A 15,934-nucleotide genomic window follows, 5' to 3' on the forward strand; every position below is an offset into this window, starting at 1 on the left:
TTAAGAGGTCGTGTCGCCCTGCGAATGTGGAGCCCCGGGAGCAGGGTGGCTGGGTATAAAAATGTGGGCGTCAGCGAGAAGGGAATGGATGGCGGTATATCCACGGCGATGGGCCCTGCTGTTGAGGCGAAGCCGCGCCTTTGAAGGGTGCTTGCTCTTCAACGCAGCCCGATCCCCACCTCTCCCTGCTGTGCCACGTGAGGTGGGCCTGCTTCAGCCTCTTGCTCACACCGCCTGCCAGGTCACGAGGCCTCATGTTCTGACCATGGTGCTTTGTCAGGAGTAATCGGACAGAGCATCCAAAACTTGGAACTAAGGCAAAAGGAGGGCCGCTTGTCATTCCAGAGTCCCACTGGAGTATTTGTTTAAGAAACCTGCCCCAGGACTACTGCATCATCTAGGGAGAACACATTTCAGTTTAAATACATTAACTAAGTATGTATGTGTGCAGCATGGGACTTTACATGCTAACTTGTAGATTTGTGGCAGTAAAGAGGTAACTCCATTGCCTGTGGTTTTGAGGCCCTGCAGGACACTAACTTGTTTTGACTGTGGCCAAAAACACACCATCTTGCCGACTGGTCTCATGGTAACTTCACCGTTTCTTACGGGGGACCTTTCACTGCGACTCCCCACCAGGACTTCTCAGGAACCTTTGGGGACACTGTTCCCCAACATCTCCTCACTTAGGTCCGTGCCCCTGGCCTCCCCTTTCTTCCTCTGGGCTCCTGGCTAAGGCCAGCGTGGGTCAGCAGGGTTCTGGGTGAGTCACAATGCTGTGCCCCAGGGGGGTCTTTCACTCCCTGGGGTCTTTTATCACCTGCTGTGCAATTCTTTCATCCTGGACCCTCGAGAACTTCTTTCCTCTCTGGAAAATGTCCTTTTATTAGTCCTTTGATCACTTTCTCTTTTACCCTTTGTCCTCCTTCAGGAATTCCTGATAGTTGGACCATGTACAGCCTGGATTGAGCCTCTAGGTTCCCCCAACCCCCGTTTTCTACTTTCTAAAAGAATGCATCAAATTTGGTATTCCAGCACTTCTAATGGATATTTTATTTTTGTAAAAAAAAATTGAAGACCTGGCCATTTTGGCTCAGCGGTTAGAGCATCAACCTGCGGTCTAGGGAGACCCGGGATCGGTTCCTGCTAAGGGCACGTAACTTGGTTGCAGTTTGTCCCAGGTCCTGGTTGGGTTGTGTGGGTGGCAGCCACTCGATGTGTCCCTTTCACCTCGATGTTTCTCTCTCTCTCTCCCTCCTACTCTATCTGAACAAGAAAAATGTCCTCAGGTGAGGATTTAAAAAAAAAAAAAAAAAATTGAAGACTCAGCTCTTTCTCGATCTTGGTTTCTTTTTCATAGCATCCTGTTCTTGTTTTATCTCCCTGAGGATATTATAGTTTGCAGTTGTTATTACTTTTTTAATGCTATTCTCTTTCCTCCATTATCTCTAGTTCCTGTTTCCTTTCTTGGTCTGGTTGATTCGGCCTTTCCCTTTCATGGTGGAAGTTTGCTTTTTTCTGAGCTGTTGTATTTGCAAATAGAGGGTTTTGCTGTCACTATGAAGCAGAGGCCTGAGGAGATTCACATCTACTTTCTATTATTCGCTGGACACTTTCCTCAACTGTCTGGGGCGGAAAGTTGAGGGTGGGGTCCTGGCTCTCTGTGCTTTTTGCACGTGTGTGTACACACGCACAGGACATGCTGATCGGCAGGGGTCATTATGGGATGCTGCGACAGTGATGCACTCTGCATTGGGGGAGTATCCGTGGGTCTTTTCTCCGAAGCCAGTTTTTCCAAACAAGTATGTTCCACTCAGTCACTGGGAAAGATGCCTGGCTCTGGGCATTCTGGGAGCTGTGAAGGCGCTCACGAGGTGGGCACTGTTGAGGGGGGCAGAGGCTCACTTTACCCACTCCCATCTGCTGTTCCCTCAGACCTCACGGAGTCCTTTGATCTATCTGGTGTCCCCAAGTCCAGAGCATAGGTGGTTCGATTCTTCCGGAGAACAAATGTCCAGCTCCTTACAAAGAGATGAAGGGTAAAGAAGTTTCCTGGTGGCCCTGGCTGCTGGGGCTCAGTTGGTTGGGCATCATCCAATTCACTGAGAGGTTGGCTGTTCGAGTCTTGGTCAGGGCACTTGCCTGGGTTGTGGGCTTGAGCCCCAGCAGGGGACGTGAGGGAGGTGGCTGATTAATGTTTCTCTCTCCCTCTCCCTTCCTCTCTCTCTGGAATAAATAAAAACGTATTTTAGAAAGAAGTTTCCTGGCTGTGCAGAGCAGGGGAAGGAGGCTGGGGTCTGGTTATGCCGTTTTCAACCTGGTGCCCTGGCTCTGCCTCGGACCAGGCTGGGCCTCCTGCCCCTGAGCCTCTGGCGGGGAGGGGGTCCCGGGAGCTGCTCAGCTCATTTCCGGTTCGTCTCTCCCTCTGCTCTGCTACTGTAGTCACCTCCTGCCCCAGCTCCCGTCTGCCACAGCTTTTCAAGTCGTCTCATTGACGGATACCTCCTTCCACGTTAATTTTGTCCTTATAGGTAATAATCTTGTTAGTCCTTTCCTGTCAGTATGGTGGTGTTTGTGGAGGAAAAGAGGTAAGTGTGTGCGGTCAATATACTTTAAGTAGGAAACTAGTTTGTTTTAAATATCTAATTCTATTGATTCAATATTTATTTTTAAACTTCCTGATGGTAGGGTTTTATTCCCACCTGATTAAACATTTATTATTGATCTCCAGTTTTATTGCTTCAAGGCACAGAATGTAGCCCAAATTATTTCTTTGGCCAACTTTCAAGGTTCTCATATCTCATTATATAGTCAACTTGGGGTAACGCTCTGAGTGTACTTGAAATGAAGGTGTGCTCTCTAGATCAAGAGGCTGAGCCCCGGCTGGTTTGGCTCAGTGGTTAGAGAGTCGGCCAGCGGACCGGAAAGTCCCAGGTTCAGTTCCCGCTAAGGGCTCGTACCTCGGTTGCAGTTTGTCCCCAGCCCCAGTTGGGGTCGTGTGGGTGGCGACCACTTGATGTGTCTCTCTCACGTTGATGTTTCTCTCCTCTCTTCGTCTCCCTCCGGCTCTATCTGAAGATGAATGCAAAAATGTCCTCGGGTGAGGATAAAAAAAAAAAGAGGCTGATGTGTCCTGCTTATTAAACCTTATCAATTATTTAACCCTCTGGGGTCTCATGTCTCCTTCACCTGTAATAAACCACTGCTGGGGCGTGCTCGTGTGACACGCGATTGTATTTCTGTCGAGTCCTTTGCATTTCCAGGCTCAGCTTCCTACTTGGCGCTCCTGATCCACTCGGGGTTCGCAGCTTTAGCGACTTTGCTTTCAACGCCTCTGTCCACACGAAATCATTTCTCTCCCATTCATTGCTACTACCTTGAATTCGACATTGTGTGGGGCCGCCCAGCAGAGGGATGGCAGTCCCTGACCTTTGGGACTGGGGACAGCAGTGCAGCTCTGAGGCCCATGGGTGTGATGAGATGGTGGTGGGCAGGGGAAGGAACAGAGGGCGAGGAAGCGGAGATGCCCGGGACCAGTTCAGGTTAAAGAGGGGAGGGAAGAAAACCCAGTCTGGAGCAGGTGAGCCACAGGAGTTAGGAATAATTAAGGCAGCAAGGGGCGAGAGGCTAGGGCCCAGTCAGGGGCTGCCTGGGGGGTGGAGGGGAGTCACTTCTTCTGTGCTTGCAAGGGTGGAGGCTGGGGTAGCCAGGCTGGTGGGGGTCAGGGAGTAGTCAGAGGGTCACTGTGGGCATCTCCCAGAGGGGTAGGAGAAGTGCATCTGCTGAGAGGTCTGAGAAGAGGTCCAAGTTTGCCTTAACACCCCTGGTGTGGTGAATGGGGAAGCAGGTCGGAAGGGGGTGGGGGCTGGTGGGCACCCCAGGGCCTCGGGGAACTGCAGTGTTTGTGTCCTGGGGTGCTCGGCCGCCCTGGGAGCAGGGGCCATGGGATGGGCCCAGGGCTGCTGCAGTCAGAGCTGGGAAGGGACCAAGAACGGGGACACAGGGCTAAGCTTGGTGTGGATGCAATGCAAACGCAAGGAGCCTGGGAATGTGGGAGACGATGGGGAGGGTGTGGCAGAGGCACAGGTCCTCATAGGAGCTGGAGGTTGAGAGCTGCCGAGGGCAGGGGCTGAGGTCCCCCAGGCTGCTGGGTAGAGGGCGGTATGGGGCAGGGATGGGGCTCAACATGTCCTAATAGCTAAGCTGTGAGAAGCATGGGTTGGGGGAGCAGGATGCAGCCCCCCTCCAATAGAACCTCAAGGGTTTGGAGCTAGCCCGGGGCTCAGACAAGGGCCCTGGGGGGCCAGGCTGGTGAGGGTGGGCAGCAGCTGGTGGCTCTGTTGCACCCTGGCACCCCACCCCTGAACCAGCCCTCCCATTGGCTTCAAAGACAAGCCAGGAGCAGTCCTGGGGTCTCTCTCTGGAAATGCTGGACAGCTGGGGCCCAAGTCCCTGGCAGGAGCCAGAGACACCTGTGCAGGTGACAGACCAGGGTGTCCATCTGGTGACCTGACCAGACACACCCCTGCCCTCCGTAGAACCTTGGCCCATGTGCCACTGCTGAGGCTCAGTTGGGGTGGGGCCTGGACTTGACCCCCCCCTGCCCCGAACCGGTTTCCTCCTGTGTACAGAGGGGGTGCACTGACTCCTAGGGGTTTGTGTGGTGCCTGGGACCTGCTGAGTCCCAGGACCCATGGCTGCAAGGTGCTCTGTGCACAGGTGCAGCTGAAGGAGTTTGGGGGCCAGTTGTTCACAGTGGAGGCCCTGGGTGGGGCCTTGCAGGTGGGTGGGGCTTGGGAGAGCCGTAGGAGTTAGAACTTCCAGACAACGGAAGCTTAGGTTCAGCACAACTTTGGCAGGACTTGCTGGTGACCCTGGGCCAGCCTCTTCCCCTGCCGGGCCCTGTCCTCCTGAAGGCCGTAGCGGATGAGATACCATCTGAAGCAGAGCTGGGCTGGGCTGGCACCTGCGGCAGGGAAAGGGCGGGCCGTTCTCCCAGGAGGCCGTGGGACCAGCAATGACCTCACTTCCGAGCTGGCTGAGCCGGGGACGCCTTACAGCGCATCGGCTGCCTGCCTGGAGCAGACAGGCCCGGCCCAGAGCAGGGCAGTCCCGGGTCACTCTGTGCCCAGACCACCACTGCCGTCGGCTTGAGGGGGCTGCCCTGTGTACAACTGCCACCAGGGTGAACCGAGAGCTGGGCCTCTTCATAAAGGACAACAGCCCGTAACTCAGGAGTGACACTGGAAAACCTCCTGAGACACAGCGGCATGGAGAGGCGAGTCAGGCTTAAAATAGCTAAATAAATCTTTAATATTTCTAATTGCAAATGTACAGAAATTGCACAGCCACACAGTCTCAGAACACCAACACCGTTCTCTGTACATTATCACATAGTTAGAAGTCACAGCCGGAAGGCCCGGCCGGACCCCCCGCCGCGTTTGCAGTTGTCCTTTTCACATACTTACAAAAGGGGGCGAGGAGGGGCGGGGCCGGGGCGGCTCTGGAGCCGAGTGTGTAGAAAAGAGAGGGGCTGTTTCCCTGGACAGTCTGCCTTCGCAGACGGACGGGGTGGGCGGGACAGAGGTGCATCGAGGCAGATGCTCGGGGGTGGGAGCTCTGGCCTCGGCTGCCCACCCCTTTATCGGGCAGTTGGAAAAAAGAGTCTTCACTTAAAGGAAGTTTGGCAGTTTCCTTCACCCTAAATGTAAAAGTTAAGCAAAAACTGTCAGGCCTCTGTGTCGGCAAAGGAGGAGAAGGTTTTCTCCGGCAGGTCTGAGCCTGGAAACTCGGTCCCCCGGGCAGGGACTGCCCCCCCCCACTGCGGGCCCTCTGCACCCCGGCACTGTCTGCAGGCCGCGCCCAACACCAGACACTGGTCTGCGCGGCCCAGGTGAGAGCCCCTTTGCCAGCCCTGCCAGGACGCACGTCCCCACCACCCCACCCAGACAGCACTGCAAAGCGAACAAGTAAATGCCTCGGGCAGGGAAAACCCCAACACCCCCATCCCAAACCTCTTCCTCCTGCCCAATACTGTTCTCTAGATTAAAGTATAAAATACAAACCCTCAGAGAGCAGCGGTCCCGGGTGGGCCTTGGCAGCACCAGGACTATAGGACTATGTACAACCATTAGGTGAAATAGTTACATTACAGTCAAACACCAGGAACATTTACAAAAATGGTCAGACTTGCAATCCAGATAAAAATCTGCGGAGTCTGTACACTTTTACAGTTTTTGCACTAGGTAAATAAGGTTCTCGGCCAGAGAGCTCACAGCCCAGCCAAAGGCCGTGAGCACCGGCCACTGCGCCGGCCTCCAGCACCTGCCGCCGGGCCCTGGGAACCTCCCCCTGTATTGCTAAGAGGTGCTCAGTCCGAGGTCGCTCTATGTGGGAGAGGGGTGGGGTTGGGAGGAGGGGAGGGCTCACTGGGCAGTGGGGGACAAAACTGAACCAGAGGACATCACTGGGGCCAGGCCCTGCCTGTGAGACCGGGGTCAGGGCCTTGGCCCCACGGCCCTCCTTCCTGAGGTCTGTGACCACGGGGCCGCCCTCGCCCCGCCAGCGTGTCTCTGGCCTGACTGCACTGTGAGTTTCATCTCAGAGCCCGACCCTGAGTGCCGGCCGGACAGGGGTCCAGTGTGGTCTGGGCCACCCCCCTCCCGGTGGGATCTGCGGTGACCCCGGCCCTGGTGGCATCTCTCCAGAACCCGGGGCGGGAAGGGCTCAGTGCTCTTTCCAAGGGTGCCCTCAGCTGGCTGAAGCTGAGGCAGAGGGGTGCCCTGGTTCGGCCCTGGCTCTGCCGCGGGGCAAACGCCCCAGCTTTGTACCCAGGGTTGGCGCTGGGAGCAAGGAGACCCAAGCTCCTGCCCACCTACATCCCACAAGTGGGGTGGGGAGGCTGGAATGCTACAGAACAGCCTAGAGCTGAGGAGAACCGGCCCCAGCTGTGGGGTGTGCCCTCGCCTGTCTGCAGCGCCTGGGTCCTCGGCTGGGGGCCCGGGAAGGGTGAGGAGGAGGCTGGCCGCACACGGGCCTGGTGCAGGCCGCTGCTGTCTTGGAGAGAAAGCAAGTCTAGCATCCTCCAGGGCCGCTATTTCCCATGCAGTGCGCACGCTCAATTTAAAAGGCCCCTGTGTTCCAGCAAGCGAGCAAGCGGGCTTTGTTTCTAATGCATACTGTGAAAGGAAGAAAAATCACAGTTACCCACCTTCTCAGGGTCTGCGGGCACTAGAACTCTCACCCTCAGGGAGGAGAGCTCAGCCTGTCCCTCAGGGAGGGCACCAGCGGCCGCTCCCTGCGGGGCCACAGGGGGGCAGGCCGCACGCAGTGCCGCCCGGCTGGCTCTGCCCAGGTCTTTGGCTTTGGGAGCTCCAGACATCAGCCTGGGGCCAGGTGGCAGGTGAGGGAGGCCCTGGGTGCTCCCCACAGGTGCGAGGGCGCGAGGGCCCAGGAGAGAGGGGCCTCGCTGGGTCTTCTGGCAGAGTACGTGAGGGCGGGAGGCGGGGAGGCGGGGATGTGGGGACAGGTACGGGGAGTCCTCGGTTCCTCACAGCGGGCAGGGCCCCGGCAGGCTGCATGCAGTGGCAGGTACTCAGCGCCGGCAGGGGACACGGCAGGGGACACGGGACTCTGGCAGCTGCGTCCTCCCCGCCCTCTCTCTGGCTGCCCCTGACCTGCCAGCTCCCAGCTCCGGAAACCCAGGGGCAGGTGCCACAGGGAGGGGCTGGCCGCCAGGGAGCCTGGGCCCAGCTCTGTAACCCCCACCTCTCCAGGCAGCTCCCTCCCTGGGGAGCGGGGGACATGCCCTTGCGGGGTGGAGGAGAGGTGGCACACACCCAATGCGACAACCAACAGGCACGTGGCCGGCCCTGCCCCCCGCTGTCCCACTCCCACGCGCGGTCTCTTCGGCCTGCACCCAGCTTCTTGGGCAGAAGAGGGGGCTCCCGCCGCGTCGGTCTCTCTCGGCTCCCTCTGTGGCCGCCGGGCAGAGGGCGCGGGGAGACGAGCCTCGGCCTCTTGCCCCTGTGCTGGGGCTGCCACTGTGGGGCGCCCCCAGGCCGAGGCCGGCCCGGGCACCAGTCCTCCCTCTCCTGGACAGGTTAGCAATTGCTGCTGTTTCGGAACTCGCCGTTCTCGGTAATCTGCAATTTGGTGGGGTTGGTGGGGGAGATGCCGTTACGGGCCTGCATGCTGTACCTCTCTTTCAGCTGCGTCAGGGCGCTCATGAGGCGGGCGTTGGCGGCGTCCAGGGAGGCGATGCGTTTCTCCTGTGGACACAGAGGGCGTGAGGTGGGTCACGGGGGGAAGGGTCCCCACGGCTGTGTGCGCCTAGAACGCTGGGGCAGAGGAAGGCGGCCTGGAGGAGAGGCAGGGGTGGCCCGTGTGCGAGGGGGCAGGGCCTGCCGTCCTAACCCTCTGCCACAGCGCCAGCTCCATTCCCCACAGAGCAGCTCTCGTGCTGTCATCCATCAGCCACTGAGGCCCCGGGCAGGGGCCTGTGCCTGTGTGACACGCAGGGGTCACAGCTCCTGGTCACACGTGCAGTTTCCAGTCTGAGCAGGCCTGGCCCTATTCCTGGGCGCTTGAGCGGAAAAGGAAATAGGCCTGGGTGAAGGGACTGGGGCCAGAGCCTCTAACATGTCTCTCTTCTCAATGCAGCTGGGAAGCCACAGCTCTGAACCTCCCACTCCCCGGGACCCCCGCCTTCCCCAATCTCCCCAAAAAGATCCACTCTTTGATTAGCACCCCTGGTGAAAGGCAATACCCACCACATTGCCCCAGTAGGGGAGGAGCTGTCCCACCCCTGTCCCACCCTGTCCTACTGAGCTTGTGGTCCACTGAGACCCTCAAGTCTGACTTCTCGGGGCAGGGATCCTGGCCTCCTGTTCCTCCACACTTCTTGCAGTAGGGTATGAATAAAAGGATATGGAGAAGCCAAAGTCACCCCACCCCACCCCCTGCTCATCCCAGGTCCTTTACCACCTACGGCTGATCAAAGGGCCAGAGCCCCACCTGGGCATCGATGATCTTCTGCTTCGAGTCCACAGCTGCTTGCATCTCTGCGTGGTCCTTCTTCAGCTCCTCCTCCACTGACATCAACCTGTGACCAGACATAAGCACAGTCAGGCTGGCACTTCAGGGAGCAGATGGCAAGGTGCATGTGCAGCCTTGTGGGCACAGGTCACCACACCTGCACAGAAGAGACACGTATGAGACACCCTCCTTGGGCCACAGACCCCCCACACTTGCCTGGGACAGAGGCGCTCCAGCTGGCCCCCAGCCATGACATGGGCTGGACTGACTCCTCCCTTCCTCTCTGCCACCCTGACTCTGTTCCCAAATCCCTAGAAGCCCCTGGGGCTGCCCCCTTCCTTATGTCCTTCCAGGAGGGTGGGAGTGGGTGTTAGATCCTCCCCATCCCCCATAGCCTGGCAGGTTGTAGAAAGTCGTGGGAACCACGGTTTGGGTGGGAAGACAAAGACCCGGGAAGGCTCTGGAGTTTTCTCCCCGACCCACATTCACTGAGGCCGTGCCAGGCCCTCGTGGTAGCGAGATGAATGAAGGGTCATCCGTCCTCTGAAGGCACTCACAGGGCGGCAGGGACACAGGCAGACAGAGTAGCTGCGCTCTGCTCAGGCAGCTCGGAGCATGGGACAGAGCAGGAAGGAGCTGACCAGCTCTCCCGAAAGGCGGGGCGGGGTGCACACACTGAGCCGGGCACTGAAGGACAAGCAAGGAGTGCAGGCGGGAGACGGGCGGGACGCATGCTACCTGCAGAAGCTCAGAGCTCAGGTGGGTGTGGGTCGGTCACCAAATGCTCCTTTCCTGAGACCCTTCCTGGCTTCATCCTGCTGGTCTCTCCCACACCTGTCAGTCACTCTCCACCACTCCCACCTCCCAGCTCCCTCCCTTTAGCTTCTGGAGCCTGGACTCTCAGGCGGCCTGCGAGCTCCCAGCCACTGCTGGCAGAGGCCATGTCCTGACCGCCCTAGGATGGCAGGACCCCACAGGGCTGCCTCAGCCCCGCTCTGCTCACTATACACATTTCTCAGACGAGCTACGTGCTCCCGCGGCTGCATTCCCGCCTCTGTGCACAGTTCTCCAGCCCAGCAGAGCAGCCCCCCCCCCCGGGCGAGCATGGCCACCGCACGGACGCCCAGGGAGGCCCACGGCGCTGGGCAGGCACCACACGGGGCTGTTGCAAGAATCAACTTGTTGGGAGCACTGAGCAGGAGGCAGGAGTGTGGGGCCACCAAGGGGGCTTCCTTGTCACAGGAAGGCAGTCTGGAGCAAAGCCTCTGAGGGCTGGGCTGGAGGAAGAGGGCAGGGATGTATCATCAGAAGGGAAACGTACTGGGGGAGAGACTTCCGTGTCTAGCTCTGGCAGAGTAACGGGTCTGGCATCAGAAAAGTACAACAAACAAAACAAAAACTAGAAAACCAGACAAAACACCGATGAGACAACGGTTTCCAGGTACTAAACAAGGGGCAGCACAGTACAGTGGCCCCTAGAAGAAAACACCCAAGCCCCACTCGGTGCCTGCAGTGTCCGGGCTGAGCGAAAGGAGGGACGTGAGCAGAGCAGGGTCGAGGGGACGCAGGGGGGGAGGTGAGGCGGCAGGGACCCTCAGAGCACCCCATCTGTCTCCTGAGGGGTCCCCTTGGGTCTCTGGCTGAGGAATGGTCTGCAAGCCTGTGAAAACACACAGGCCAGGGCAAGAACCATTGGAGAGCTCACAAAACCACCCAGGGAATAGTTCATGTCCCTCCCGAGCACAGTGGACAGACACTGACACCAGAGGCCTCCAGTGGGGTCCCCGTGGGGCCGGGCCAGGCCTAGATTACAGGCTCTCCGGGACCCACCGACGGTGTTTAACACACGCCTCAAAAGAATCAAAAGTGATTCCAAATAACCTCATTGTCCCAGAACAAAGCCAAAATACTTAAAGGAACACAAAACATACAGCAGTTACAAAAAATACACAATGTCTGGCGTCCAACCAAGCATACAGAGAAGCAGAAGAATATCACCCATAACCAGGAAGAAAATCAATCAATAAAAACAGACTGGAAAATGTCAGATGGTAGAATTAGTAGGCAAGGACATTAAAACCACCATTATAAATGTATTTCCCATGTTCTGGAAAACAGAGGAAAGCATGAGCCGAAGAAGAAGTGCATGGGGGTGAAACCAAAGTCTAGAAGCAAAAACGCTGTATCTGATATGAAAAAAAAAACCACCCAGAAAACTGAATAGAATTAATAGCAGATTAGACACTGAATAAGAAATGACGAGAGAACTTGAAGATATAGCAACAGAAGCGATCTAAAATAAGACACAGAAGAAAGGAAACAACAGAGCATCCGTGGGATGTGGGCCGTAGGAAGTAGCCCACCATGTGCAACGGGAATCCCAGAAAACAGATGGGGAGGCAGGCCTATGTACCCACAGACCGAAGAGCTCAACAAAGCCAAGAAACACGCAGAAAACCACACCAAGGCACATCATAAAACTGTTGGCAATTAGCGATAAGCAAATAAATCTTACCAACAGCCGGAGGAAAAACGTACCCTCCGTGCGGAGAAACAAAGACAAGGACGCAGTGCCTGCTGGTCAGCCGGGGGGGGGGGGAGGGGGGCTGAAGCAGTCTACTGCCTGTGTTTGTAAACAGTCACACCACACAAATAGTTCAGCTTCTACAGCAGAGTTGAATAGTTGCAACAGACACCATATGGCCTGCAAACTTGAAAATATTTATTATCTGCTCCTTTCCAGGAAGCTTCTAACCCCTGCCCTAAAGCAAGAACAAAGAGATTAGCTAATAAGCCAACAGAGATAAAATGGAAGCATAAAAAATACTCAATACAAAAGAGGGCAGGAAAAAGGGAATAAAACAGACAGTCCTAAATAGTAAGATGGTAGGTTTAAACATAATTATATTGACATTACATTAAACGTAAGGGGTCTAAGACACTCCAAAACTAAAAGGCAGAAACTATCAGATAAAAAGTAAGAACCAAAAATAAGGTGTCTGCAAAAGAAGCCCCCTTTCTACAGAGACACACAGATGGGTTAAAAGTGTAAGGAAGGGGAAGGATATACCAGGCTAACATTAATTAAAAGAAAGTTGGGGCAGCTCTACTACTTTCAAACGAGATTTCAGAGCAAGGAATGTTCTGAGAACTAAGGATGATAACTTTGTAACACAGGTCTGTTCAACAGTACATAACAGTCCTCACTGTGCATGCATCTAAGAGTAGAGTCTCCGTGTACATAAAACACAAAACCATAGAAATAAAAGGAGAAATAGACAAATCTTTAATGATGATGAGGAGCTTCAATGTCCTCTTCTCAGTAACTGACAAGTAGGAGAGCGGAGAGGACACGGAAGACTTGAATAACACTATCAACCGCAGTGATCTCGCTGACATTGACATAGGGAGGGAACAGGCCAGGACTGCTTGTAGAAGTGAACGTGTTAAATAAGCCACCGACAGCAGCCCCTCTCGGAAAGCAGACACAAGAGGAGGGGCTGGGTGCAGAGGGTCTCTGTGCCTGTGACACACGGGGAAGGCCGAGAGCGAGCTGGCAGGCAAGGGACAGCGGGTTTCCAGGGGCCCCGGTTAGAGGCCCTCTGTCCACGCTGAAAATTTTACAGTGAGCAGACCCACAGGTGAACGAGGTACACATCAGGAGCAGAAAAACAGGCAGTCTAAATAGGAGGGATTTGGGGAGGGTTTTGCCGTGAACAAGTCATGAGGCCAGGTCAGGGAACGTCCGCTACTGCACACCTGCGAAAACTGTCCAGGTGACAAGACTCTTGTACCTGGTATCAGTGTCAAGAAAGTAAACTCCAGGAATGGGACCTGTGGGGTGGCCTGGATGCTACAGCTGGCCTGCACTCCCTGCCTACAGACACAAAGGAGGTGTGTCCCTACCCAAGAGCAGGGAGAGAGAGGGAGGGAATTAACACAGAATTTGATATAAAGCTTGAACAAAGATGAGAGTAAGCATTAAAACCAATAGCCCCCTGGAAATCTTCCGGTATGACCCACAGGCACCTTAAAACTCAACACGTGCAAAGCACCTCATCATCCCTCTTGCTCCCCACCCAAACGGTTCTCTTCCCAAGTTCCCCACCTCAGTCATGAGCACGCTGACACACCCAGCAGCCTAGGGATTATTCTGTCTCCTTCCTCCCTCTCACCTCCCACCTTCAGCCACAGAAAGTAACTGACATTCATTCCTATTTTTCCTGCCCTGAATCGGGTCCTTGTGTTTCTTGGCACCCCGGTTCGGCTTCTAAACTTCCCTGAGAGCTTACCATGAAAATGTGAGCCCTACAGGGTCCGCGGGCCCTTCGTGAGCTGGCCTAGGCTGACCTCTGCTGCCGGGCCCAGCTCTGCATGCTCCCGTCAGCACACTACTGGGGCCCCGACACGCCAGCCCACCGCCCGGACACTCCCTGCCCGTCTCCACACTCCCCTCCCAGGAGCCTCCGGGGGGCAGTGTGGGGCAGGACGCCCTCACCTGCTGATGATGCCCTTCATCTGGATGTCCTTGTCCTCCTGCTGCCGCCGCAGCCGCTCCTCACCCTCCTCCAGACGCGCCTGGTACTCCAGCACCAGCTTCTGCGTTGTCTCCTCTTGGCACTTGAATAGGGTCTCATACTCCTCCAGCTTCTTGGTAGAGATTCGCAGCTTGTCCTGCAGCACTGCCAGGTCCTGCCAGGAGGGCAACGTGCCACAGGCACAACACCCAGGGCAGAGCACAGCCTCATGAGCCTGGGCAGGAGCACAGGGAGGGAGGGAGCCCAGGTCGGGATGCCCCGGGGACTGTCGCCACCCCAGCTCCCTTCTCACAGCCCCCATCTGGGGCTCCCGCCACTCCAAGCTCCCGCCCCCCACCTGACCTTATAGCTATGAGGGGGACGAACACTCAAAAAAGTAAGGGTTTAGCTAAGGACCTCAGCATTTTATAACAGACTAAGGTTGAAACATGAATATGTTACGGAGATCTGACGGTGCCCTGTGAAATGGGGGCTCTACAGAGGGGAAACCAAGACCCCAAAGGCGAGGCAACCCAGTCCTATGGAGACTACAGTGACTGACGGGCAGGGTGAGATCCTAGCCTCCCAGCCTCTATCTGACCCTAAAGCCAGGGTGGTGGCGGGGGAGGTGGGAGGAGGGAGGTTAAGGGCCAGGTGCTCCAGCTTTCTGGATCTGACTCTGCCCGGCACGCTCAGCCTTTGGGGAAGACGAGGATGTGTTAGGCAGCAAGAGAAGCAGCAAGCTGGGGCTGCCCGGGCTGGACAGACTGTGAGGCAGGGCTGATACCAGAATCAGGGGCTTGATGGGGAAAGGGGGCAGGAGTAGGGTGCAGGAAGAGCCTCTCCTTGCATCCTGGGCAACAGGAGCCCAACTCAACAGTAAAGGACTGTCCCAAGGTCAGGAGGCAGCAGGGCCGGAGATCCAGCCCCACCTCCAATGTAATCCCTGAAGCAAAGCCGGACCCACAGGGGAGCCTGGCTCTGGGGATGGCCCTGGCCCAGCCCAGGTCTCCTGCTCGGCTGGCCAGAGGAGTGAGGGAAGGGCCTGCAGAGGCAGGGCTCCAGGGAGCTCAGGGAGCGAAGGCCTCCTGGGTTTGCCTGTGAGGTTAGCAGCAAAGAGGTGGGAGGAGCAGCCGCTCACTCAGCCAGGCCAGCGAGGAAGGAGCACCCCAGCTGCAGCCTGGCTCTTACAATCGTCAGGCGAGCCTTGCGATTCACAAATGGCACCTGAGCCTCAGAAAGGCACTGAGCCTGGGGTGAGGCCGGCCCTCCTTGCTCCCCAGCCAAGCTCTGGCTCTCGGAGTGCTGCACCCCATGTCCCTGGTCCCCTTCAGATAGTTATGGTGAAAGCAAGCGGATGCGGCGGACCGAGGGGATGGTGGAGAGTGGCAGAATGCAGCGTGGACATGGACCTCGCCCTAGGCCAGGGAGAGGGAGACCGGCCACCTGGCCTCGAGCCCTTGCCCGAGAGGCTGCTACAGGCTCTCCTGGGGCCAAGTGGGGCGACAGCACCAGAGGTGAGTGGGGGAGGGACTGCTGTCCGGGGGCCTTGCCCTGGCCCGGCACTGGCAGATCCAGGGCAGCTGCCACCACCACTGGGAGATGGGACAGAAGCAGCCACTGCCCACCAAGTGCTGAATGAATGCGGTGGGCGGAAGAAAACAGCTCAGCAGCAACCTGACCCTAACCCTCACCCTGGCTCTTCCTCTCCCAGGCCCTGAGCAGGCACAAGCCCAGCGAGGAGGGGGCCTGGCTGCAGGAGCTCTCCCCGCTGTCTCGGGGACCCACACTCCACCTCCTCATCGTGAGGCTCCCTCCTCAAGGGTCTCCATGGACCTCTTTGGCACCCTGGACCAGGCCCCAGCTGTCTCCTGTGCAGCCCGTGTGGGAAACCTCAGGTCTAAGCTTCATCCCTCCGGCTGCTCTTCTTCCAGACTGCAGTGACCGCTGCCTCACGGAAACCCGGGGTGGGAGGGAACCGGCCCCGTGCAGGCCCGAGCGTGCCCCTCACTCAGGACTCACGGGGAGAATCCTGCCAGCTGCCGAGGGACGCAGCCCCGCCCTGTCCCGAACGGCCAGGGTCCAGCGTTACCTTTTCTGCTTGGCTGAGCTCCTCCTTACTCCTTAGCCTATCCCTGTGGGGGGGGTCTGGGCCCAGGCCCTCGTCTTCTAACAACTGCGCGTTCATGGTCAAGAGCCAAGCAGCTGTGCGGTCCAGGGCATTAGGGCTCACGGGTGAAGGGCCCTACAATGAAACACAGCTGTGAGGGCTGGAGGACGGCAGGGGGAGGGAGGTGGGGGAGGGGCACCCTGTACGCCCGGACGTGGCTCAGAGGCACGGCAGGAAGGGAAAGGACCTTCAGCTGACCCAGCACCTACTG

General features: G+C 57.2%; 1 protein-coding gene across 5 annotated transcripts in view; it reads right to left on the reverse strand.

The window, feature by feature from the left end:
• Positions 1–6,019: 6,019 nt before the first annotated feature.
• Positions 6,020–15,934, reverse strand: part of LOC118629895 (DAB2 interacting protein) — a 186,444-nt gene continuing 176,529 nt past the window's right edge. For 3 of the 5 annotated variants that reach the window (XM_036261606.1, XM_036261610.1, XM_036261609.1), the window contains 4 exons: positions 15,646–15,798; positions 13,535–13,728; positions 9,016–9,103; positions 6,020–8,270 (listed from right to left, as the gene is read on the reverse strand). In XM_036261606.1, the coding sequence (XP_036117499.1) occupies positions 8,103–8,270; positions 9,016–9,103; positions 13,535–13,728; positions 15,646–15,798 (603 nt within the window). In that variant the 3' untranslated portion in view covers positions 6,020–8,102. The remainder of the gene's footprint in view (positions 8,271–9,015; positions 9,104–13,534; positions 13,729–15,645; positions 15,799–15,934) is intronic. The other 2 variants (XM_036261608.1, XM_036261607.1) reach the window with 1 other exon arrangement.

Source organism: Molossus molossus, unplaced genomic scaffold (genome assembly GCF_014108415.1).
Source record: "Molossus molossus isolate mMolMol1 unplaced genomic scaffold, mMolMol1.p scaffold_m16_p_14, whole genome shotgun sequence".
NCBI lineage: Eukaryota > Metazoa > Chordata > Mammalia > Chiroptera > Molossidae > Molossus > Molossus molossus.